We start from the raw sequence: 27,339 nt of genomic DNA, 5'->3' as shown, positions 1-27,339 counted from the left end.
AAAATACTAAACAACAACCACTGAGAAACAGAAATCAATAGCTATGCTCCTAAATGGTATGAGAATCAGCCTGGGGCCCAAGAAGGATGAAAATATTACACCGCAAAAAAAGATTCAAGCAAAACAATTTCTGATAGTTAAAAAAGTATGGCACCACAAACCTTTCAATATTTTACCTGTACTTGATGCAAAGTAATGAGCACAAATTGGTCATCATTGAGAAAGCACGGCCAACGAAAGCACACAGAGCTGTGAACAGCCTTTGCATGGTGATGTTGACTGAAGCTGGACTCTAAAACTCCAGCGTCATTGCTCATCTGATTTAATGACTTTCCTTGGGCTGGAACTGAATATCAAATGAGCCTCTCTGTGCTCTTGTGACAGAAGGAGGGACTGCTATGTTCATCAGGGGCTTCTAACAAAGGGATTATTACACCACAATGAAGCCCTTAATAAACCATTTGGGAGCATCTGCATGCAGACCTAATGCTGCTGCTTCCTGATTCATGTAAATTTACTGTTATCACACTGAAAACAAAAAAAATGTCCCTTATGTTTTTCCAATGTACTGTTCTGTTACACAGGGTGATCTCACACTTTATAATTGCTGAGCTGTAATTACTTGCTGCTAATTAAGGCACTCAGCGTAACTCAACCATAGTTAAAGGTTTTGATTATTTTGTTGGAATCTAATGCTGCAAAGATACAATATATTAAAATACTTGATAACAAGTTTGTACATAGAAATAAATGATATACTCTCAAATTTGATTAATCTGATTGAAAAGCTACATAATTCAAAATCTACATAGATTTAGAATCTTAATTTTTCCCTTTAATTAGCTGCATTTGATTTTATTCTGACTTTTAAAGTTGAGTTGGAAAAAATGAAATTTAGTAATTAGTTTGATTTAATGAAAGCTTTGAATTACTTTTTTACAGGGTTAATATCAAATTAATTATATTTATAATTTATTCACCAATGTTATCTTTTACAATAACATTTGGAACTGGTGATATTAAATGTAAACAGCAATGCAAACTATTCTATTATAACTGTTAGCAAAATTGTATTTTTTAAGGATATCTTTGAAGTCAATTAAATGTGAATCACAGATACAAATGAGAATGACTCAGTGTGGTCTGCAAAACTGATCTCAAACTGATGCATGGGCTCAGAATAAGGTCTATCAAAAAATAATTAGTTGAAAACCTCATAACCCCAAAGTTACCAGCCCACCTAGGTGGAATGGGGCAGATGGACAGTTCAAATATCAAAAAAATTCACTCCACTGACACTGGCAGCCACTAATTTTAACTGATCAACTCAAGTTCAAGAAAAGCATCTTCCAGTAAAAGACAGATGGCTCATAAATAATTGCAAAGCAGTGGACTGGATTTTATTAGCGGGCTCTACTACACTTGGTCACCCTTCAACTGAATTTACCTAATCCAGATGTGGAAGGCCTTTCTGGCTGGGGTAATAATCCCAGAGTCTAACAGTAATGTGGATTTAAAAACACAACAGAGAAACCTTGCACTGAAAACTACCTGTCAGCCTTGATAATTGGCAAAAATTTGTTCCCAGGTTTACTGGCTTTCAAAACTACCAGGTGTTTTAAAAATGAAACATGGGATTTAAAAAAAATCTTAAAATAATTAAAAACCGTAATCAAATTAAAAACAACAAAAGAAACCCCAAGGAATTCACCTTTTATCTTTTTTCCCTGCAGCCCCACAATCCCCACTGAAATCAAAGGGCTCATGGACTGTTCACCAGGTATAACCTCAGCATAAATCTTGGAGAACATGAACAACATGGAGCTCCACCAAAGGAATCCATGAGCACTTCATGCTCCATTAAAAGCAGCCAGAATTTACCAGTAAAGTTCAGGCCAACATGTGATTTTAATTGAGCAGGCAGGGGTCTATTGAGGAAGATGTCAGAAGATTGGCGTCAGAAAATGGCTGACCTAAAGTTGCACACATCTAAAGGCAGACAGATCAGTGGGAGCTTGACTCAGCATTCCCTGTTGATTCAACACTTGAGACTCATGAATGCCACTTTTCCTTCATTCCTTTGGCTGGAAGGAGATGAGCAGCAACTACAGCACTCTCAATGACCAAGACAACCAGCAGGTGGGACTGTTGAATACTGGAGCTGAGGGGAATTGCCCTTGGAGGCTTTGCCAGCCCATGAGGTATACAAACCCCATCAGTTCCCCGGAAGTATATAATGGCACAATCCTGCTGAAAGCTGCACTTCACCAGGAAAGTTGATGCTGTCTGAGCAGGTTTGGTGCTTGAGGGACAAGCAATCTTGCTTTGCCTGTGGAAGCAACTGTTCAAGTTACTGTTGCCTCTTAATGTTAGGGTGTTACTGAAGTCATCTCTCAGTCTGCAATGGCGTGCTGCTTTATGAGAGCAAATCTATGAGTTGCCGTAGATAGCAAGGCCAAAGTAATGGAGCTCTGGAATTCCCTTGAGCCCACAGCATCACAGACTGCACTCAATTATCTATTAGGGCACCAGAGAGGAACTTTGTTGGAAGGAAAGGGGAACTCCCTGAATATACAACTGCTGTGTAATATCACAGAATGACAAGATGTGACCATATCAATGCCATATACAAAAATACAGACAAAACACTTCCATCTTGCAGCACTCATCCATACTCCCATTTAATCCACCCATCCAAGAATGCTGAGGATGGTTGCAGGGGGCAGAAATACTTCAACAAATATGTTTGATATCATATCTTTGCCACCAGAACATCAGGCACAAAATATAGGAGGATCATACAACTGACATACTGAAGCAAAGGTTCAGATGTCTTATTCAACCTACAGTTTGACCTAGATCACGCTGGTTGCTATTGCAACAGGAAGAAGCAAGTCACTGGAATTCAAATGAGAACGAGTGGTTACATTAGTGTCAGATAATGAGGAAAATATTAGGTCAGAGTTGAGGTAGGTGGGAGATAGGAAAGACTGTAAGCAGATATAACAGAAAAATAATGGAGAATTGATGAACCTTTACCAATGTCAAATTCAGACACTGTAGGAGTGGGAAACTGGTGAATAATTCACCAATCCATCATACATCTTTCTGGACCTTGTTGCTTCAAACTCTCACTTTAGCTCCCTTATCCCAGTGCTGGTATATAGTTCTCTCCTCTGCTTCCTCTCTTCCAGCAGGACCTACAGGAAAACTACAGAGAGATTTGTTTCCTGAACATGGCTGATATTCCCCTTCTCTGTTCAGCCAATGTGAACCAAGAGACAGAAGACAGTGCATCTTTGTTTTAGGAGTTCAAATGTCTTTTAAACAGGCCTCTGGCTGACCCTTGGAAACTGCACTAACAAACTTGGCTGGCATCCAGCTGTAGCAGCCAAACAGATGGGAATGCCAATCATTATCATGAGCCCAGGAAATTAAAAGACTGGGTATTCTGCAATGAGTGGCTCATCACCTCAGTCCCCAGCCTAGCTACTACCTTGTATATCAGGAAGTGATGGATTTTTTAGCTCTTGTTTGAATGGGCATAGCTGAAATCATGTTGAGAATTCCTTTTAGAAAATTAATGCATGCAAATTAACCATTGTATTTACATTAGAACAGTGACTAGACTTCAAAAAGTACATTCATGATCATAAACCATTTTGGGACTTCCAAAGATGCTGAAAGGTACAACTGGTATGTAAGTGTATTGCAGCAATTCACTAAGGCTTCGTTGACTCCATCTACCAAATGTCCACCCGGAGAAGAGGAGAAAAAGCATTGGAAAACCATTGCCTGTAAGTTCCCCTCTAACCCACAAATGATTCTAACATGGGTGCATTTTGCTGATCCTGGATAAACCCTGCTTCAGATAGTGACACCCATATACAAAAATGAATAAAACAATAAACATTTGCTTCTGTGAGAATGAGTTCCAAAATCATCCCATTAACTACTGCACAAAATCTGTCAAGAGTTAAAATTGGGGCCCAAGTCACTGGATCTTTACTAGGCCTGAGCAAGATGGGTAATAGAAAAAATTAATTTGTTATACATTTCTCATTTGAGTAGCATTTGAATCATTCACTCTCTCCATCACAAGCGGACTGTGGCTGCACTGTGCATCATCTACTTTAATAATCCCTTCCACACTTGTAGCAGAATGGGAACACCGTTGGATGTAAGCTTCCCTTCAAGTCATACACTATTCTGACTTGGAAACGTTTTATCTTTACTGCTCTATCTAATCCTAGAACTGCCTTTCCAAAATCATTATGGGTATACCTTAAGTGGATCTCTTCAAGAAAGAGAACAATCACCAGCTTCTCAAGGGCAATTAGGAATGGGCCGTAACTGCTGCCCTGCCACAAACACTTAGATCTCACAAATTAATAAAATGTGAATTTAATGATGAGATAAAAGCATTCAACTCCTTGGATCAGAAAGGAATAGCTGTAATTGGAATTGTAATGAATGTTTGACTAATGGACAGCTGTCCATATCAACAAGCTCCCAGAGTATTATTACATTTAAAAGTTTGATGCACGTACATACATTTGTTGTTACGAACAGCAGAACTGGCTTCCCCTCTCTCTCCACTTTTAATAATTGTTCATTCTTGCTAGTCTTATGTGCTCTTGATGCCATTCATTACAATACTGTGGAGGTGTGGTTACCATATCGAGTGATTTTTATGTATTTTCCGACGTATGGACAAAATCAACTTATGGATGTCGATAAAAATGGAACCTGTTTGTTCCCCAGGGCAGCCTGTACTGCCTCACCCAAGGCTAAATGACATCATTTTCAAATTCACAATTTAGTTTGGATAAACTGAAAGAAGCAAACGTGTGGGATCTAATTTTGAGTTTGAAAATAATTATGCCCATTGTTTAAATCTTCCAGGCAAAGGTCTAATAACCAATATATTAATATACATATTAATTTAAAACAAAGAAGGCTATATAAAAGTTTACAATGAAGTAGATTTGTATCAGAAGCTGTTTCATTTAACTCTTTGCTGTAGAGCTGGTAGTTTCATGATCATTTCCCGTCACTGAACTTTAGAAGGAATTTCCACAAGCATCTGCCCAGAACTTGGCTGAGTCCAGCATAGTTGCCAATGGGACCACATTCAATTTATTGCAGTTGCTGACACTTTCCTGCACATCAATAACAGAAAAGTTTCAGTCCTTCAAGGTACACTCAGAGAGCAGCAACTCACACAGTGGCTGCCATGGAAGAGGGAGAGAGCTCCACATGTCACACAATGGGACCACTGAATTCCTGGTGTGGGAAACCTGCTAGGGCTACCATTGAAAAGGCGCCTGGGATAGCGTTTGCCAGAAGTTAGAATCTCCAAATGATGCAGCAATTCCGGATTTGTCAAAGTGAGCTCAAGATCAACATAAATACTGCTCTTTCATGCATTCTTTCTCTCTCATGCACACACACACTCTCTCTCTCTACAGACAATCCCCATACATCCAATATTCTCTTACACCACCTCTACATGCTCAACCCTCTCCAACACAATACCCCACCACTCACTCCACTACCCACACAAAGTACATGCTTCTAAAAGGACAATAATAGAAAGCCTGTTCAAAATCCTTCATTTAGCCAAAGACAATGAGAAATAGAAGGGAGGGCACCACATGGTTTGGGGGTCAGGGGAACCAGGGGGATGAGTGTAGTGCCTGTCCCCAAAGAGGAGACCACCTCATGGGCTAAGGAGTCACTGAGCCCCAAACCACCTCAAATGCAAATGTGATACACTGTCTGCCAGACTTGCTCACTAACCACGTCTAACTGTGCTTACTACATCCCCTTTGATTCAATCAACAACAGCACCATCACCACAAGGTCACAAATTCACTTTCCACAGTAGTCAATTCAGCAGCACTCACTTCCCTGCCTGCTCCTTCAACTGCACCTTGGCAGAACTTTTCCAATTGAGGCTTGATACTTCGAATTAGAATAATGCTAGTCTGTGCAAGGTCTTATGCAGCAATCTCAATGGTCTGATCCCACAATACTCCAACATTCAATCTTCTACCAATGTAACCAGATGGTTGCAAAGGAGCACATGTGGCTCAAGGCATCTTCAGGTATTCAGACATAAATATTTAACCATGGGACTACCAGCAGCTTGCCACTTGCCCAGCCATAGTTAAAAATGGAACGCAACTATTTATATGACAACAGTATTTTTGCCAGGCCTAAGTATTTGCTATTTCTCAACCCTCCCCTAAACAAAGTAATCTCTGATGAAGGGTCTTTGACCTGAAATCCTAATTCTATTTATCTTTCCACAAATGATACCTAAGCTGCTGAGTGTTTCTGATATTTTATCTTTCTTTCTGCCGAGTCAAGTTCCAATGAGTGAATAGAGTGTCCCTCTAAATGATAATAAATGTGATAAAGTAGCATCATGTGGTCTGAGCTGAGCAATGACTGCCCTACAAAAGTTTGTGCCTTTGAGCTCAAGTTTATGTCAGTCAGCACAGAAATAGGCTTTGCACAAATAATGATGTCATTAGGTGTGTAACTGATGCCTGAATAATGTCAAGTGTGCTAACATGAATGGTAAACAGAAATTGCTGATCCAATTTCGAGATAGGAATGATTTCATCTGGAATTGATCGTTAGCAAAAATCTACTCCAGCCAAAACCAATACTTGTACAATGTGCACATAGAAATGAGCACTAATCAATGAGTTTCTTATCATGTACTGAGACAAAATACGTTTTGTATGCTAACTTCTGAAAACTAACATTTCAAGATTTTTTGACAGCATTATATAGACGTTGAATTTAAATTTACCTTTTCTGACCACACAAAGACTGTTTTCTTTCCAATATTTTGAAGGACAATTTGCTTAATAAGGGACATTTATTATTTCATCCACCTAACAAGGAACAGGTTTTTAGGACACGAATAATTTATATTTTCAGGATTAAAGGGCACAGTAAAAGCTAACTGATCAAAGATCAAACAGAATATGATAACCAAAGCAACAAGATAAATGAAAGGTCAGGTTTTTAATTATTTTTCAAAATTATGCTACTATTGTTTTGCATATAGCTAATCACATTAGAAGCAGAGTGTAAACACAAAGGTAGTTTTCATGTAGAACTATGTAGAAACCATACATATAAGCTAGTTGTCAAGCAATAGGTAAACTTGCATTATCATTATTTCTTTATAAAACTACAAGATCTATATAAGCAAGCAATTCTGACTGGAAGATTCAAACCTAAATATCTGACTGTCAGTGCTTTAAAGTTCATGGACTTTTGTTTCAAGGGAGGCAAAAAAAATCAGAAGGGAAATAAACCTATCCATGAATAATGCCTATGGAGTCTGACACTGCTAATTTATGGAGAAGTATAATGACTGCAAAATAAACTAATAACTTCTGGTTTTAATATACTTCTCTTCCCTCTAAATTTTAAAAAGATTGTTTCTTTTTGTCAGCTGATCACTTCTCCATGGAGCACTGTAGTCAAGAGCTATTTCATAGAAAGAAACAAGGCTGAGCTGATCAGTGGAGATACAGAATGCATTGGCAATTGGCATTTGCTTGATTTTCTTGGGTAGGCAGGAAGAAATATAGCAAAAGTTTCCCTCAGGAGATTATAAAAATGTAGGTGGGACCATAATATAGATTGAAGGTAGACTGCAAATGAAATGTGCTTTAGCTGAGATGAAGAAGTGGGGCACGGATCTTGCCCCACTATTTCAGTCACAGTGAATCAAAGAAGCAATTATTTCATTTGTTAAGATTAACGTAGGAAACACATATTCCTTATTACTATGGACCATTATACTCAAGAGCCTTCTAATTCACTTTACTGTACAAATATGTTTCTGAATTACTCACCACAATTTTAATTTTACCACATATACACAAAGATTTGATTTGTTCAATATTCAAAAGATGCTAATATTACACGAAATAATCCACAGAAGAACTCATTAGCATTGCAATGAACCCTCAGATAACTGCCTTCCAGCTTTCCTAAAGCTGAATGCATTGTTTAATAGCCCAAGAGCCATAGTATGCATCCCAATGGGACCAATATTGCCATGAGTCTCATCAGCAAGTAGACAGTGCAATGGCGACATATGGGGCAAGGGAAGTTACTAATGCAAATCACTAATAAAGAAGGATAAATCTAAATTTATCAACTACATAGGCTAGATTCCAATTGTCTTTTTAGTCCCTTAAGCATTCTTTATGTGAAATTGGAAATACAACAACGAAGCTTTCAAAACTAAATGCTTCAAAAATTGGATTATAATTTTGATATGAAAAGGCAGTAAAGCATTAGTCAGTAATATTAATCTTTCAGTTTATGTGGCAGAAGCAATAATATGCAACAGCAATCTTCGGATCCTAAAATCTTGTTATTACTGTACATTAGAAATCAGTACATTCTCAGTTTTATTTTGTGCAAAAACATCTTTAGCAAGCTGCAGTGCGTCAAACACATTCAAGCTTAGGTAAGCAAGGCCTTACTGGACATCAGGATCCAAATATATTTTTATGAAAATAGCAGGAATAATTTTATGATCATTATAAAAGGTTTCAGTGGAGTCATTATGCTGGAAGGACAATGTAATTATCTAATACAAGTGAAATTTGCTGGCCTTGAATACCAAGGAGGCTTGCTTAACTAGATAAGATGTATTTTGTAGTGAGTTACAAAAGCATATATTTTGTAAGCCTACATCACATTGATTGCAGCATATTTTATGTATGCAAACAACTTAGAAAGTTTTACCAGACTTCTTTCAGTGGGATCATTATGTTTCTATGGTAGTTTTATTTGATACAATGTCACAATATAATGATTTTTAAGGTAATAACTATTTTCTAAATTAAGAGGGTTTAACATTCAGTGATAGCACTTTCATCTCTGAATCTGAAGGAAGTTCCAGTGATGCAAGGATGTAGGTTTTTGGATGAAATGTAAAATCAAGATCCTGCCTTTCCTTTCCAGTGGTTGTAAAATAACCCATGGTACCAACAAAAGAAGAGCAGAGAAGATCTCCAGCCTGTATTTGCTTTTCAACTAACATTATCAAAACAGATCAGGCCATCAACTTATTGCTATTTGTGGGAACTTTCTGTGCACAAAATAGGCTCCATTCCAACCATGACCATATTAGAAAAATACTTAATTAGCTTTAAAGTACTCTGGACATCCTGAAACTGCTATATAAGTACAAGTTCTTCCTTTCTGCAGAGAATGGAATCGGTTTCAATTGTTTTTTTGCAAAACTAAATTCTGGTTTTCAAGCATCAACTAGACTTTATCACAAAGTACCTACACTAAATTCTAAAGGTCAGTCATTTTCATTTTCTAATAATTATGTTACTCCAACAATTGTTCATAGAATTAAATACAATAATTAATTTGAAGTAAAAAACTAGAAATTATAAAAATCAATATTGTTGGCTCTTAAGAAACTCCTCTGTTGATTTGGATTAAACAGTATGTTTTGTGCATCTGCATCGAGAATTTTGGAGACCATATTTGAATGAGTGTAAGTTGCCACATGTTTTTACTTCAACAACAATAAATTTTAATATGATCCACTTAAACATTTCCCTGTCCCTTTCAATCCTTCTCAATGATGTTTGGCAGATGAAAACATTTATGCTAGACCACGATATGCATTATGTGACCTTTCAGAAGAACAGATAAAGTTTGTACTTCTGCATTGCAAATCAGTAGAAGAACACCTGTGTTTGCTGCACACAATGGAATAAATGTAAGAACCATTCAAAAACTCTTACTGTGGACAACTGCAATGACACAATTGCTGCACAAGTATGTTCATGCTTACTCTGGTTTGAAACAGGATTGTTTTATAAGTGGGACCCACAAGACAAGACACTTTTCAACCACTTAAACAAAGGCACCCAATGAATAGATGAAGTGGCAGCATCTTTGGGAGGGGCTAACTTTTGAAAGGACCAGCTGAAATCATTTGAATGTTAGTGTTTGGAAGCAAGACAAAAAAGAGTAAAGTTAGTTTTTGTCAGGAAAAAAGCTTTAAACAACCACTGAAATTATATCAGTTTAATTTCTTTTGGACTAGGCAAACAATCTGCCTAGCTAAAAATGTTATAGCACGTATACCATTTTGTGATATGTATACTAATTTACTTACAAGAATCATAAAATATAGCTTTTGTTTGAATTTATGCAAGCGGTTAGAAGCTTTTAAAAGCTTTCTTTCGATGAAATAAGTTGGATATTTTTCAGCAGCATAGTAAGTGGACACCTCTTAAATTCTTTGTGTCCTTTTTTTGCTCATGGCCATGGTGCTGTCAATGTATCAGTGAAAATATTTGCAAGTCCTCAAGTTGGTAAAAAGCTTTTCTGGTGCCTCTTTAATGAGGATTGGTCTCCTTGTTCTGAAGATAGAACAGACTCCTCAGGACAAATTCAGCAGCAGGGGTCTGTCACCATGACAACTGGCAACTTCAATGAATCCTGAAAGCTCAAATTACCATTTGGGAAATAGCTGCTAAAAGTTGCAGAAGAATCATTGCTTTGGTAACATTACAACTTGGTTTTCACTGCTCACAGCTGTACATCATTACACAAACCATTCAAGCACAATAAGAAAAACGTGCCACAACCGTTATGGAACAACTGAGGTAACAGATCACGTTATATTTCATTATATTTGAAATGAAAAGACAAAACAAACAATAGCGCATGCAAATAATATATTCAACCATCAATATTTTAACATACAGTAGACCACCGCATTACAGTTGGGTTGCGTTCCAAGAAAACCATCCATATCATGAATCCTTAACAAAAATTTATAAAATATGTTGCTTCTTTTGCATACTGTTTACTTAGTTTTTTTTCACACATCAATTCTGTAAGAGCAAATTATTGTTCAGTATCTCAAAATTTTTGTTAACGACTTGTGAATTCTATAAGGGTGAATTTCCGTTACCCAAACTGCTGTAATGTGGGGGTACACTGATTAATATTTTTTCATAAAATGACACCTGTCTTCATCATATCTTCAGGAAATCACATCAATGCTTTCACATTTTGATTTGTTTTCAGTGGAGCTCTTTTGGCCTGAAATGTCAGGCTGGAATTGGTTAACACTGCCTGGATAGACATTAAATCTACTGCCAGGACATACAGTAGCTCTTTCGCTATGTGATTGCATAGATTTGCAGGAAATCCATCCTGGATAGTTAAAGGTAATGCCCATGTTTAACCTCCTGTGCCTGCCGAGAATGCAGTATGTGGGGAGAATAAAATACCAGTAGAGTTTTTACCTCCCTATTCTGCCACATCATTGTCAGCTGATAATTTACCTTCCATGTTAGATAGTTCAGGGACCTCTCATTACAGGCAGACAAGGTGCTATACATGTTCAAAATTGTGATGCAATTATGTCATTTAGGACACTAAGACAAATTTAATCCCAGTCTTAGTAAGAACAACACCAAGCTGATTCTGCTGGAGAAAAGTAGTCTCAGAGGGATCTAGTATTTTTAAATTCTCTCTGCTTCTCCTGGCTCACAAGGGAACCCTTGACTTCACCGGCCTCAGCTTCGCCCTTCCCTGACCATCACTGCATCCTGGGTTACCCAATCACTTGCTTTAGTTGTGGGTGGTTGTAGCATGCAAAATCTGAACCTGCATGCCAACCTTGTCTTTCTCACCAAGTTGGAGCAAGAGTTTGTAGTGTAGTACAGTGATGGAGACCTGGGCTTTAAAATGGCCCAGGTCCCCAGACAGTACAGCAGGATAGAGGTGGTCCAGGCTTCACACATGCCTGGACCCCCTCTATCCTGCCATCCACTGCATCCATAAACCAAGTTAAAATTCAGACTGAAGTTATGTAGATTCAGAGTAGTTTATTCAGAGCAGTCAAGAGTGAGATAAGATGTAATAGTAGTACAAGTTGGAAGTACCACACACATAAAGAAAAATGAACAGGAACTGTACTCCACGTATGATGGAAAGGACTCAGGGAATTCTAATAAACTGAATGCTTAAGAAGAACAAATCAAAGCGAAAAGAATGCCTAACTATGTAACCAAGTCAAAGGCAGACATGCTTGTTGTGTATAGATTTCCAGTCAGAGTTCTTTATCCACAGTATTCAGTTCTGATCACCAGGGCATTTAGAATGAAAATATTTAAGCCCAGGAAGTGAATCAAAGAAGATGTTAGCAAATAAATGATTCCTGAAAAGAATACTTAATAAAATAAAGTGTGTTACCTCATATTCTCTGGGGTTAATTGTAAGACTATTCGATGAGCAAGATCAGTATGTTGGAAAGGTTAAAATGTTGGTTCGTTGGGCTGGGTCTCCATGAATGCAATGAAAACTTGATTTTTAATTCATAATAAGCATCACATTCTTTTTTTTTAAACTGAAAGCAAATTAGTTATCCATCCAGCCCACCTCACTGCCCTGTCCATCCCCATTCTTCAGAAAGATTAGTTAAATAATTAGCAGGCTGCAGAATTTAAAGGCTAGGGGTGTGTGTGTGTTTGTGTGTGTGTGTGTGTGTGTGTGTGTGTGTGTGTGTGTGTGTGTGTGTGTGTGTGTGTGTGTGTGTGTGTGTGTGTGTGTTGTGTGTGTGTGTGTGTGTGTGGTGTGTGTGACTTTAGAGTTGAAGTGATCTGACAATTTTCAAACTGTTGATTTCTGATATTCTGAGATTGATCTAAACAAGCTTTTGAATACTTGCCCACAACACTGGTAAAAGCTTATGCCGTTTTTGTGGCACTGTACTGAGAAATAGAGGAGGAGGACAAAGAGCCAAAAAAGACTTCAAGGAGGGTCCACCCACAGAACAGACTGTGTCCACAGGCCAAGAATTACTTTCCATGAGGTACCTTGGGAGCCTAAGCATGCCCAAGAAAATTGTTGCTGAATTTGCAGCCTCCTGCATCAAGACTGGTAGGATCGGCTGTAATGGTGACAATAGTGCTAAATGTCTAGGGCTCAGAAATTTTCCAGGCTACTGCATGGAATATCACGAAGATCTGGCAGTTGCACTTACAGCTGAATCAAGCAATGGCCAGTGTATTCTTTCGTGGGTAAACCAATGCATACAATTTTGCACAATTGTCAAAGAACTAAGTCTTGGGTTTTGTCACCAAAAGGTGATTAATACAGATGCCCCAGCACAATTGAATTGCCCTCATCGAGGTATTCCAGGACAGGCATGGAGCTTTCGTAAATGGCCAAAGTTTTCTATCCATTTGTGTGTAGCATTCTTGAAATCAGATCAAATAAATAATACAGGTTTGACCCTGGGCTGCTGGTATAACTGATTCCTCTTGCTGCAGTCCTGTGGGGAGGGCTACTATCTTCTACCAAATTTTATGATAGTTGTTCTCAAATCCACAACTCCTGAGGTATAGTGATAGCAAGGCCATTATACTTGCTATCACTATACCTCAGTGAGTATTGAATTCAACATTGTGCTCCTAAGCAAAACTTTGATTGGGCTGGGTCCCTTCTTCAGTATGCTCCAGGGAGAGCATCATACTTACCAGTCTCACATTGTAATTCAAGTAAAATTGGAGTTGGAGGAGGCAGATGGCAAGAAGAATCACCATCTGATGAGGAATTTGTGGGCATTGGTGAGAAAAAACCAACAACAGCAACATCAGTCTCCAATTACTTGCAATAAGATGTTCCACAGTAATAAAAACAGAAATTGATGGAAACACTCAGCAGGTCAAGCAGCATCAGCTGACATGCTGAGTGTTTCCAGCAAATTTGGTTTTTAATTCAGGTATCCAGCATCTGCAGTTTTTAAAAAAAAAATTCATTCAATTGTTCCAAGATACTCTGTAGAAACAGTATTGATAAAAAGTTTACATCAAGCCACGTTTAGGAGATATTATTACAAAGGAGCAAAAGCTTGATCAAAGAGTTAGATTTTGAGGTGTATCTTAAATAAGGTAAGATAGGGAAGATGGGGTATAGTCAAAAGGGTTCCCAGAGGGAATGCTAGAGCTTACAGCCAAGGCAGCTGAAGAATAGCTACCAATGGAAGGAACTATTCTCAGGATGATCACCAGGCCATGATTGAAAGATTGTCAGATAGCTTGAAGAGATGCAGAAACTGGAGAAGATTACAGAGTAGGGCAAAGTCCCTTGGGGTTTTTGAAAACAAGAGTGAGGACTTAAATCTATTGCTTAATTGGGAGGTAATATCAGTTAGCAAACATAGGGCACAGATGCATGGGGACAGGGATAGCAGAGTCTAGGATGAGCTTAAGTGTACAGTGGTGAGATGAGAAAGGTCAGGAAAGACAGTGCATAGGTATCATGAAGACTAGAAACAATTGATGGTTTCAGCAAGAAGTGAACTGGGCAAGGGGACAAGGTCAGGAAATTTCAGTGAGATGGAAATGTATGATCTTGGGGATTATCCGAATACATTGTGCAAATCTTATATCAGGGTTAAATATGACGCCCAAGGTTGCAAATAATCTGATTCAGTTTTAGACAGTTACCATGGAGAAGGTCTGAATTGGTGGCTAGAGAAGAGAGATACAGGAGTACATTGGTGGGAATTGATTGCATCACCTTGGCTCTCCCAATATTTAGTTGGAGGAAATTTCTGCTTATCCATTGCTGGATATCTGACAAGCAGTGGGCAATTTAGAAAAAGTCAAGGAGGTCAAAAAAGAGAGTATTACAATGTTTTTCTATTTCCATGTGATTTTCCCAAAAGACAACATGTGGATAAGAGATAGGAGGATTAATAATTAGATCCTTGGGGGTCACCAGAGGTAATGTTATAAGTGGTTCACTGCAGGCCATTCTCCATCCTCCAGCAATTTCTTTTTGAAACTCCTATCCATTCCTTTCAACTTTCAGACTAAACCACGCCAATATTCTCCATGCCACCGAACACCTTTATTCTCCATAAGCTCCCAACTAATTGACAAGGTTTTTAACACATATCTTGTGCAGTATATAAACGCACAGCACTCCTCATCCAGATTCTCACTGAGCTACACATGCTTCCATCCTCCCAATGGAAAACTATTGTTGATGGCATTAGCCCGTTTAATTTCTGTAACTCCTCCAACCCTATGAGCTTCCAACCCAAAACTTGTTCTGCAGCTGGCCCACTTTGTTCCGTTTAATTATTGTTTCAAACTACTCCTGCAACTCTCAAACTCTCAAAATAGCTACAATACAAAAATGAGCATCCAGTGCACCATGGAAACAATAAGTGGTACTTCTGATATTTTTCAGATTTATTGTAATGTGATAAATTTTCTTGACCCAGAACAAAACATGTCAATTACAAGGATAAACGCAGATTAGCAATTTAGTAGAAAGAGAAACAATTCAATCAATTAGTTTCCGTTCTGGTATGTTTTGTAGGTTGCTTTCTAATGCTAATGCAGCCACTCTCGATATTGCTGGCCAAATGAGTGTTTGATTTATTTGACACTCAGAGTTATTTAAACTAAAGAGTGCCCTTCCAAAAAATATCCTTCAAAAATAAGAATTACATGATGAAAATCAATATCAGACTCAAATTAACCTCTATTCTATCTTCACTTTAGCCTTGAGTTATCAAGGACAATTATTCACAAGGTGGTGGGAAAAACTTGGACATGACAATTCATTGCAAAAACAAAACTTGGTTACATCAATGCATGGACACCACAGATACTGATTGGGGACATAAATGGTGTCCATCTGTTCACACCTCCTATGTAAATTACCAGAGACAATATGTTGGTGAAGGCTGGTCACCTGGCAGAACCAGTGCTGGTAGAAATTTTCCTGCTGCCTAACAAGCAGAAGCCCACTCACTACCACCAGCATCAGGAACCTGGCAATCAAGAACCTGCTCCACCACAGCAGCTTTAAACATCATCATCAGTAGCTTTTAAGAAATAAAATTTATTTGTGAATATAAATTAGTACTTATTGAATCAAGCAAGTCCCCAGGGATGACTTGATTCTTCACACCTTGGCATGTGCATCGACAGGGCCTCCCGGGCTAGGAAACAGTCACTTGGACAAGGCCACAACAAGTCCACCCATGAAACTGCGTAGACTCGACCCTTTTTCTTGAAGAAGCACACCATTCTTCTTATCATTTTAAAGCTGTGGTTACTTTAACATAAATAACTATCAGTGTTAGTTATTATAAATTTGTGAACAATCAGGGCGAAATGCCTCCTGCTAAGCACCAGGACTGGTGTTTCTTCCACTGAAATGCCAACCCATTCAATAAGACCAATATTCAAATCCAACTCAAAACTTACACAATCTGATAATTGCTTTAAGAGTATTTAAGTCAGGAAAAAAGTACATGTTCCATCTCAACTAATCTGAGCTTTAAGTACAGAGGAAAAGCAATTTAGCATAAATTGTTAGCAGACAAGAGCTCAGGTCTATTCCCCTTTGCCATGTACTTTGGAATCTTAGTAATGTTGCCTCAGCTGTGGATAAGAAAATGACACAAAGACACAATACCTCCCCCTCAACAAGAATATGATGTCATGCTCATGTTAAGTCCAACATTTGCCTCATTTCCTTTAATTTGTCAAGGGAACTTCATCTTCAAATAACACCAGTACGCGTGAAATAGCCACAATCTTTCCACTGTCAACTCAAAGTATATCAGGGTTTTGTCACCATTCAAGAACAAGGTCAGTTTACCAGAGGATCAGGAACAGGACTGCTTCATTCTGCCTTCGAGCAAGTCCAAATCACAACCTCCTTCACTCAACCACTGCTTGACTCCATAACCAATAAAACCTTTCCTTTGTTCCCCAAATCTAATTTGTTAGCATAATTGCCTTCTTCCACTTTCATAATATTATTTGTCTCCACCATTTTCCAGTTTCCCACTCATCTCCCTTATCACAGCCCTTATGCTTATCACTTCTAGAGCCAGGTTTTCAAAAATTCTCTTCTTTGGACCTCTTCCTTTCACCATCTAAGAAATACAATTCTTCCAAAGTGTGGCACTCCATAGTCCCAGCTGTATTATAGCCTGCAACTCGCCATCTGCAGGCTCCAATAACTTTCCACATGACAGGAGATTAATTTTAATATTTTTATTCCTGCTTTCAAATTTCCCCAAGCCATAGCTGCAGTGACCTTCATTTGTGCATCTATGAACAGCAGCATATACTTAGTTTCTGCTTTTTTTCTGTTTCGTTATCAGTGTCAGCTCCTTCGAGTAATATGTCAACATACTCTGGAGTTGTTTTGTTTGCCATTGCTACTTTCTCAGATCTCAGCCTATTATCAAAGATTAATCTTAACTACTATGTTTCATCCATCTCTACCACATGACTGGCTACAAGGAGTACAACAGAACTAAAGACTGTTATAATAGTTTCACCTGTGATGTTTCTGCAGGGCATTATAAACACACAACTTTGTCAGCTTGTTCATATAACTAGAGTTGGACAACACAGAAATGGGCCTTTCTGCCTGCCATATCCATGCTAACCTTTTTGTCCATCTACACTATTCCCATTTGCATGCATTTAGTCTGTATCCTTCTAAGCCTATTTCTATTGATTTATAACAATGTTGCATTAAAGGTTGTCCAGCAAAATTACAAATTCCAGTGAATGAATATGCATACATCTCTAAAATGATTCTCACACAAAATAGATTAATATTTTCCTTTTCAAAAGTACTCTATGAACAAATTGGTAACTATAATCTTATAAAATCTCAAGGAATTTAACAGAAAAATAAATTTAAAAATTTGGGTTGAAATAACAAGAACATTTTTCTTTAATAAATTATTTTTTAAAGTGACCTAAAGACCTCAAACAAAGGCAGAAGGCACTGAGGTTAAACTAATTTTGTGCAAAACAGACCAGAAATATCACCCTAAAATACAACCTAAACATCAAAAAGTTCAAATAGTGCAGTCTTGTTGTCAAAATTCACATTTTCTATTTATTTCAGTAGTATCAATGATAGCAGTGAGTATCACTGTATAATAAATTTGATCCATGAGAAATCCATTTCCCACTCTAACACAAAAGAAAAATTAAGTACATTCTCTGCTAAGGTTACAAAAATGTTTCCTAGTTCCATACATTTCATTCATAATCTTTTGTGTTATTTTATCGTAGCCTCATCCAATATTCCTGTTTGTACCATGACTACATATATTTGAAAGTATAATTAGGCAGCACATTGTACTGCCAACATAATATTTTATTCCTTCATTTCAGTAGGCTGAACTGCAGCCAATATTAAGATAAATGATAGTACGCTTGGTACAAAGGGATTAACACTTTCTTTGCAATGGATGAGCAATTTAATCTGGGTTCAGTGGGATTGCTAATGTTACCAACAACTTGTGGGGCAAAATGGACTTGACGTTTCTCTTTTTTTGCAGGTTGACATTTTTGTTGACAATCACACACAATTGAGACAAGAAATGTGCTGAATGTAATATTAGTAAAGCTGTAACTTAGCTATGTTTACTGTCTCCGTGAAACAACTATTGAACCAACGGGCTCCGCAAATAGAGGACCAGACCCATTTTATGTTTTGTGGCAAATTAGCAGTACTTTAACAAATTGTTAGATACTGCTATCAAAATGATTTGTACAAGAACTGTTCTTACTTGAACCTGGTGACAGAAATAGCAGGAGTTATTCTTTATGATCCCCAGATTTTAACTACTTTAGTGCTCACAGATATAGCATTTAATACTTTGTATATGACATCAAACAAAACATCAAACTATATATTTTTTAAAATAATTGTATGACAAAAGATGCTGACCAGAACTAATAAGAGCTGCTGTCTGTTTTAAAAAAAAATCAAATATCTATTCATTACCAATCAATAAATTGTTGCTGTAAGCAGCATATCCTCAATTTCATTTCCATCTGAAAACAGGTTGAGTGAACTCAGTCTTTTCTCCTTGGAGCGACGGGGGATGAGAGGTAACCTGATGGAGGTGTATAAGATGATAAGAAGCATTGATCGTGTGGATAGTCAGAGGCTTTTTCCCAGGGCTGAAATGGTTGCCACAAGAGGACACAGGTTTAAGGTGCTGGGGAGTCAGTACAGAGGAGATGTCAGGGATAAGTTTTTTACTCAGAGAGTGGTGAGTGCGTGGAATGGGCTGCCGGCAACGGTGGTGGAGGTGGATACGATAGGGTCTCTTAAAAGACTTTTGGATAGGTACATGGAGCTTAGAAAAATAGAGGGCTATGCGTAAGCCTAGTAATTTCTAAGGTAGGGACATGTTCGGCACAACTTTGTGGGCCAAAGGGCCTGTATTGTACTGTAGGTTTTCTATGTTTCTATGTTTCATTTATTTTGGAAAGTCAAAAACAGAAATAACCCTTTGGCCCACAGAAACTTAAAATGGCTAATGTTAAACCTGTATTTGGTGCAGATGTGGCCTGTTCCTTGCTCCTCTGTCTCAGCAATCATCCAAGATGTCTCATAAGCAAAAGCAGAACCCAAACAAAGCTCCCAAAGTTCTAATGATCAGTTTGTTTGCACTACAATGTCACATTATCACACCTGTGGAATTATAAATTTTGCTGCTTACCACCTGCAAAAATGTCCAAATGGCTCAAACCTTCACTCAATAACCTATGAATTTCACCTTAAATTTTCAACTTTCCCCCCTAAACTTTGAAGGAGGGTAATATAAATTGTTAATCATATGTGTGTAGTGCCTTAGCATATTCTTCTACATTAAAGCTGTCTCAATAAATGCACGTTGCTGTTATTATGTTGAGAACTTTATCTATTCCACATGTGATGGAAACCCATATTTAGCTTATTTTAGTTTTCAGAAGATACGTTCTGCTTTAGATGCGATTCACAAAGGGTTAGAATCCATGGAATTAATTATTAATTTGCTGGCTTGATTTAAAAATGGGTGACAATAATAAACAGAGGATGCTGATAAGTGGACAAGACTAGATCATTGGGAAAAGGGAAGATCATTGACAAATCCAATATAAGTTAGAACCATAGAATCACATAAAAGTTACTGCTCAGAAGGAAGCTATCATTTTTTTATTTCAAAAATAAAATTTATTCATAATAAAAATATATATATATATAGACAAAGGAAGAACACAGTGCAAAATACAAAAGCTTAACATTCATGGTTGTTACATTCAGAAGTGGAAAACGTAAGGAGACAAAAAGAAAAAAAACACAAAAACAAACATAGCATGATTGCCACTTACGTGGCTTCCTGACGTGATACACCTTCCATCGTTCGAGGGGCTTCCCCACCCTACTCGACCCCTCCATGTGGGGTAACTGAAGGAGCCTATACTGTGGTCCTTCCCCACAGCATTGGCTGCACCGAGCTTCAGTACATCCCTCAGCACCTACTCCTGCAGCCCGGACTGTGCCAGTCTGCAGCATTCCCTTACAGACATCTCGCTGTGCTGGAAGAGCAACAAGTTTTGGGCAGACCAAAGGGCGTCCTACACTGAGTCAATGACTTTCCAGTAGCACTTGATGTCTGTCTTGTTGTGTGTCCCCGGAAACAGCCTGTATATCAGAGAGTCCTCTGTCACGCAGCTGCTGGGGATGAATCAGGACACGGACCCTTGCATCCTTCTCGACAGCCTCTCAGCAAATCCACAGTCTGCAAAGTGGTGGGTGACCGTTTCTTCCCCACTGCAGCTGTTCCGAGGACAGCGTACATTGAGGGTGATGTGTCATCTGCAGAGGAAAGTTCTAACTGGGAGGGCACCTCTCACTGCCAGCCAAGCGAGGTCTTTGTGCTTGTTGGTCAGATCTGGCGATGAGATATTCTGCCATATGGTTTGGACTGTTTGCTCTGGGAACAAACCCACAGAACCCATAGTATCCCGTCCACGTGTCTGAAGTGCTTCCGCGCTAATCACTGCCTGATGGCCTTGTGGTCAAAGGTGTTTACTTGGAAGAACTCTTCCACCAAGGACAGGTGGTTCGGCAATGTCCAGATGATTGGGGTGTTGCGTGGTAGAGGTGCCAGTCCTATCTTCTGCAGCACCAGGGATGGGTAGGACCTCAGCACGTAGTGACACTTGGTACCCACGTACTTGGGGTCACGCACCGAATGATTCAGCCACACACGAAGGTGGTCATCAGGATGAGGGCAACATTGGGTACACTTTGCCCCCATTCTCAGGGGACGTGCACCATCCATCAGACTTGCTCCATCTTGGACCCCCAGATAAACTGGAAGACATCTTGGATGATTGCTGAGGCAGAGGAGCAAGGAACAGGCCACACCTGCACCAAATACAGCAGCCCTGAGAGCATATTGCACCCGATGACCAAGTTCTTTCCAGTTATTCACAGAGAATGCAATTTCCAGAAACCCAATTTTTGTTTTACCTTCCCAATATGCTTCAGCCAATTCTTTCCCTTCCGAACCAGACCCCCAACACCTTGGTAGTCTGACCTGACGGTGAAGGGGCTGTTGGATCGATTGGGCCTGTTTCTGAAAAGCATGACCTCGTTCTTCCTGAAGTTGACTCAAGCCCCCGATGCCAACTTGAACTGGTCGCAGATGGTGATCAATCTGCGAACTGATCATGGATCCGAGCAGAAGATGGTGACATTGTCCATGTACAGGGAGGCTTTGAGCTGTGTGCCTCTGCCTGACAATGTCACCCCTCTTATGCTCTCGTCCTTCCTAATGGATTCAGCAAAGGGATCCCTGCAGCACACAAACAAGACAGGGGAGAGTGGACAACCCTGCCTAACTCCAGGACTTGACGAGGAAACTATCTGTCTCCCACCCACTGATATGGGACTGCACTATGGATATCTGTATAGAGCAGTTGGATCTAATTTCTGATTCCCTCCCTGAAACCTATGTTGGAGAGCACGTCCAGCATGTATGTTTGCAATATCCTGTCAAAGGCCTTCTCCTGGTCCAAGCTGACCAGGCAAGAACCCACCCCTCTATCCTGCACATAGGTGATGGTATCCCTGAGCAGCACAAGGCTGTCAGAGATTTTCCTGCCTGGTACAGCACAGGTTTGATCCGGATGGATCACCTGTCACAGAGCAGACTTGACCTGGTTGGCGATGGATCTTATAGTCCACATTCAACAGTGAAATAGGTCTGCAATTCCTGATGTCCTCCTTCTCCCCCCTTCTGCTTGTCAATGAGGATCATAATGCCCTTCCTCATGGAGTGTGACATTCTGCCAGCCAGAAGCATAGTGTTATGCATTTCCAGCAGGTCCGGGCCCATCCAATCCCATAGAGCCAAGTACAACTCTGCCATAGACCCATCATGTCCAACTTGGTCAAAAATGCACTACCCAATCCCACCTTCCAGCACCTGATCTGTACAGCCCTGCAGGTCCCCATATATCCAGGCACTTTTTATATGTGGTGAGGGTTTCTGACTCAACCATCCTTTAAGGCAATGAGTTCCAGACCACTAACATCTGCTGTCAATTACTTTAAATCAATGCCACCTGATTTTTGACCCTTCTGCGAAGGGAATTAGGTCACTTAGAATCCTGATACAACTCAGAACTGGACCAGCAGACTAATTAATACTACCTTTGAAAAGGTAGCTCTGAGGGAAACCCAATAACTGTAAAATGTCACCCTGAACATGATTTAAACATTTTGAACGAAAAGGCAGAGAATCTTTTTCAAATTTTCAACTATTTAAGATTGTTGAATTAATGTACCAGACATTTATCTGACTGATGACATCTTGAAAAGCATAGATGTAATTGAACTGATAGTCCTGACTAATAGCCATATCGTCAAGACAGGATTTCCTTGGTAGAATTGAAGGTCATTTGGAACACACCTTGCACACCTAAGTCCACTTTGTGATAGGTTCTCAAAAGTTAAAGAGGTAGAATTTTCGAAGAAGTTCATCAAACGTTGATACAGAACTTAGCAAACTTAATAAAGTGTATAAATTGAATCCTGGAATGGTTAGTTTAACAGCTACACTGTCTTTGACAGTGCAATAAATAAACACATGATAACATAAACATCAAGAAAAGTAGGATTAGAAGAAAATTTGATGTCAAAGGAGGCAACTATGAAATGTCAGATTTCTATAAGTAATGACAGTGGTGAAGCTTAGGTGCCTGAAAGGAAGATAGGACTTTTGAATGACACATCTGATTAACTGCTACAATGGAAAAATTGTATATTTAATGTATATATCACTGTCTTTGTACTACATATCAACTGATTATACACCAATTGTACGTTCTTCTCTGTTAACCCATAATATAAATGTGAACAATGAATATAAGGTCACAGAGAGATATTGTGAAGCACTTATTGTTGTGTTCATGGTGATTTGGAATTCCATTGAATAATATGAACTATCCAATTACTGTGATGATAATTTCATTTTAATTGGACAATGTTGAATAAAATATACTATCAGTAATAGCATTTCTGTCCCCAGCTTCATCTTGGTTAATTGGCATTTTATTCACTTTTGTAATTCAGTCTTGGACATACCAGATAACGCAATAGAAAATCAAATTCAATGTAAACTTAAATTTGTTTTCTAAACTTTAGGCAATCAATCTTTTGATTCCTGTTAGAAGTGGCTAAATTCATCTAAAAGTCTTTAATATATCACATACTTGAATTTTTTAAATAAATGGCTTCTTATATATTGTTAAGGATTCTACTTTAATCAGTCCCATTGCAAACTAAATTATGGCAACTTTCCTTCGGGAATAACACCCAAAAATAATTGAAAACCCTACAGCCTAGAAATAATTTCCCTCATTATACCCACTAATCTGTACCGCCATCCCCACCCCAATTAACAGTCTCTTCAGGTGACTTTTCGACAACAACCTACGTGATTGCCTTTTGGACAGAGTGTAAATTTACAGTAAGCTTCCCTCTTGCTTTGAGTTGATGAAGGTTATGACTTGTTCATGCAACACCATACCCTTCTGAATAGTGGTTCCACCAGTTGGAGCTGTGGAGTTGCAGAAGTTGCAAACAATCAAGGTATACACTGAAACCAGACTTTAGGCAATGCATGGCAATTGCTGCTGTCCAAAAGTTCAGAATTTCCTCATGTGCTAAATGATGCCTTTGGTTTCATAGCAGAAGTTGCTGCTAATCTTGAAACAGCACATGAGTTCAGAGAAACACACATGCAGTGCCTCAATTTAATGTCTCATTTGAAAGGCAGTACCTCCTCAAGCTGTGCGCTTAAGTGTCAGCATAGATTATGTACTTGATTCACACAGCTAAACTTCAGCTCATAATCTTCTGATTCAAATGCAAGATTTCTGTTAACTAATCCACTTAGAAAAGAGAATAGAAGAGAGGTAGAATTAATTTGTAGGGAGATGTACAACTAAAAAAATTTAGTTTTTACCAAACAATAGAATTGATTTCTCAGAGTAGGTAACATAACGTAACAAAATAATTCTAATCTGTTTGAAATTAATAACCTAGAAATTGGATATCACCTTTTTATCAATCCTGTGCTCAACCATTATTGCATTTCACATGAACAATGAATTGGGTCTCTCCAAAAATTGTGAAATTGGTCAAGAATGCATTTAAAACTGCACTTGAGTATTTTACATCCAGAAATGAGCTATAATGAGACAACAAGCAATTTTGCTCAACTGCCAACACCTTGCTAAGAACAAAAAAAGGGGCCTCTGCATTTTCAGCCACGTTCCCCATGGCATGTAGACATAAACAATGCACACAATGGCTGCCAGGGAGCACAGAGGGGCTGCTTGGTACAGGGAGAGAGCATTCAGAATTACACAACATGTTACTGAAGTCTGGTTCAAGAGACAGAAGCCAGGAGGAATACACATAAAACATGGGGTATTAATTGATCCACTTTCTAGGCTAATGTATCCTCCAGAAATAATATGAATGATTCCAACTGAACATGCTTTTCCTGTTGAATTAAATTACCAACCACACAGAATTACTCATAAATATTTATGGATGGCACAGAAAACTAAAGAACATTAAAGAGGATAAAAATTAATAGAAAACAATCTTTTTACTATATTTCATTGTCATAGAAACAGGTCATCAAAAATTAAAAACTGTCAGCTTACACTTCATAAGAACAGACATTTCCGGAGATACTCAGCAGACTTGGCACTACCTGCAGAGAAATAAACAGAGACAGAACTGGAAAAGTAGGAAAATGACTGTGTTTTAATTGCAGAGAAGTGAGAGAGCAAAGGAAATGCCTACAACAGGATGGAGACTAGAATGACCTAAGTAGTGTTGGTGCTGTACAAGGGAGGGTGGTGAAGGCCTGCTAGTCAAAGTTGAAATGTGTGGAGGAGAAGTAAATAAACAAGATGAGTGAAGACTAGTAATGTGAGATGAGCAGTGCTCTCCACGCTTCCCTTTCTGTGCAATTTAAAACATGCTTGCTCTCTCACTTTTCCCATTCTGGTGAAAGATTGTTGACCCTAAACTTGAAGTCTGCTTCCCACAACACAAATGGTTTCTGACCTGCTGAGTACCTCCAGTATTTTCTGTTTTTATATCAGATTTCCAGCATCTGCAGTCTTTGCTTTTAGCTTACATGTAAGGTCAACGATATTCTCATTACTGGGCAACTGCAATAGAAGCAGCTCAAAATCTTACCTCCAGTAAACTAGCACCCCCACGAGGAGAATCAAGCAGACAAATGTCAATGCTGAGACAACCACCAATGGAATTATCCATTCCATCTTACTGGACGGTGAGTATGGTTGTGTGGCCATACTGGAGGAGGACCTATCTTCTGCACAAAAATAAAAAGAGGAAGAAAGTGAAAATGCAAGAATTTAAACTAGAATAACATTTTATTGAATACCTAAGGCATGATATATAGAACACAGCATGAACTTCCATCTGTAAGAACAACACGACTACCTTTCCAGTGGTTCCTACCCATGTAGTTGTTGAGCATCAGTCTTGTGGTTACAGAGATTTAAAAGACACTGTAAGAACCATTCAGATGATGAGCATATTTGCTCAAATTAATTCCTCAATCAACATCCAGTAGTAACATACAGTTGTTTGTGGTTACTTGCATTGGATAACTTGGCTGCTGCTTTATCTCCATTCCTATAACTATGCTTAAAATGCACTTCAGTGATTGTAACATTCTTTGGCACAATATAGATGCAATTCTTTCTAAACCGCAGTAATAATCATGAGCTCAAAATGTCACACAATGTCTAAAGTTATTCTTTGTTGAAATAACATTTACACTATTTGCCTGTAAACTGCAATAGAAGCTAAATTTAGTCTCAAAGCCAACAATTCAAGCAAGGCAGATGCAAGCTTGTAGAGCAATTGTTTATTGTCACTTAAAAAAGCCTTCATTATTGATGGAGTTAATGTTTGATAGCAGGTGCACTACGAAGGTGGTAATAAGACAATGTTGACAGTGAATATCCGTGATGTACGAGTGCAGCCATACACTTCCAATTCTCAATGCTTCTGGCATTCAATGGCAATCAGAAATCCAATATTGCTTTTTTAAGAGAAAGACAGGCAGTCAAATACTTTCTCTTAATTTCTTGTTCCATTATTTTACAACTTTAATCCATAAAAGTCTACTTCTGAAACTAATAGCTTAAAAAAGCTATGCTTTGGTTCTTTAATTGAAACAGGTTGATTGCAACAAAATTAACAATGCAACATACTTTGCTCAATATGTTTTCCATGTTATAAATACTAGTTTTTAAAAAAGATATATATTAATTAATCCATTTCTAGATCAATCTAGTGTATTGGAACCATTTAAATATATAATTGTGAAAGAACAACTGACAATTTTGACTGATGTAACAGCACGACAAAGAAGTGAAGGACTGAATTTAGCATCGTGTTTATTAGCTTGCATTCATATAACACTTTCGCTAAATTTCTTTAAAAAATTCTGGTAATACCTTGGGGGTAAAATCAGACTCAATAGCACTGTACCTTGAGCACAATGAGATAGCTTGGAAGTTCAAGATGACATCCTGCAACAGGCAAAAAGACTTAACTGATCAGAAATAACTGAAATATAACCTCTCTACTTTTGTATTCAATTAGCCTAGTAAAGAACAATAATTGCTGGTGGTATTTTTGGTAGAAGTAGTGCCGGACACCATATCGATGATCCATATACTGTGTGCATATGGACCAACAGGGGAAATGTAAAGAACAGGTAGATCATGGCATCAACCTGCAACACCAATTTGATTCCAGTGCTGACGTCTTTAAGCTCAATGCTCCAGCTGAATACAAATAACAAGTAAGATTCTTCTAGTTGTTGCAACTACAGAGAGATTGCTGATT

At 38.5% G+C, this 27,339-nt stretch overlaps 1 protein-coding gene across 1 annotated transcript in view; it reads right to left on the bottom strand.

Moving 5' to 3' along the window:
• The window catches only part of LOC127571346 (receptor-type tyrosine-protein phosphatase gamma-like), a 536,499-nt gene that overhangs the window by 69,563 nt on the left and 439,597 nt on the right, over positions 1-27,339 (bottom strand). The window contains 1 exon segment of the mRNA XM_052017635.1: positions 25,651-25,789. Within this exon segment, the coding sequence (XP_051873595.1) occupies positions 25,651-25,789 (139 nt within the window).

This window comes from Pristis pectinata, chromosome 6 (assembly GCF_009764475.1).
Source record: "Pristis pectinata isolate sPriPec2 chromosome 6, sPriPec2.1.pri, whole genome shotgun sequence".
NCBI lineage: Eukaryota > Metazoa > Chordata > Chondrichthyes > Rhinopristiformes > Pristidae > Pristis > Pristis pectinata.
Note: the sequence above shows the minus strand (reverse complement) of the source record. Positions and strands in the feature narration are given on the sequence as shown.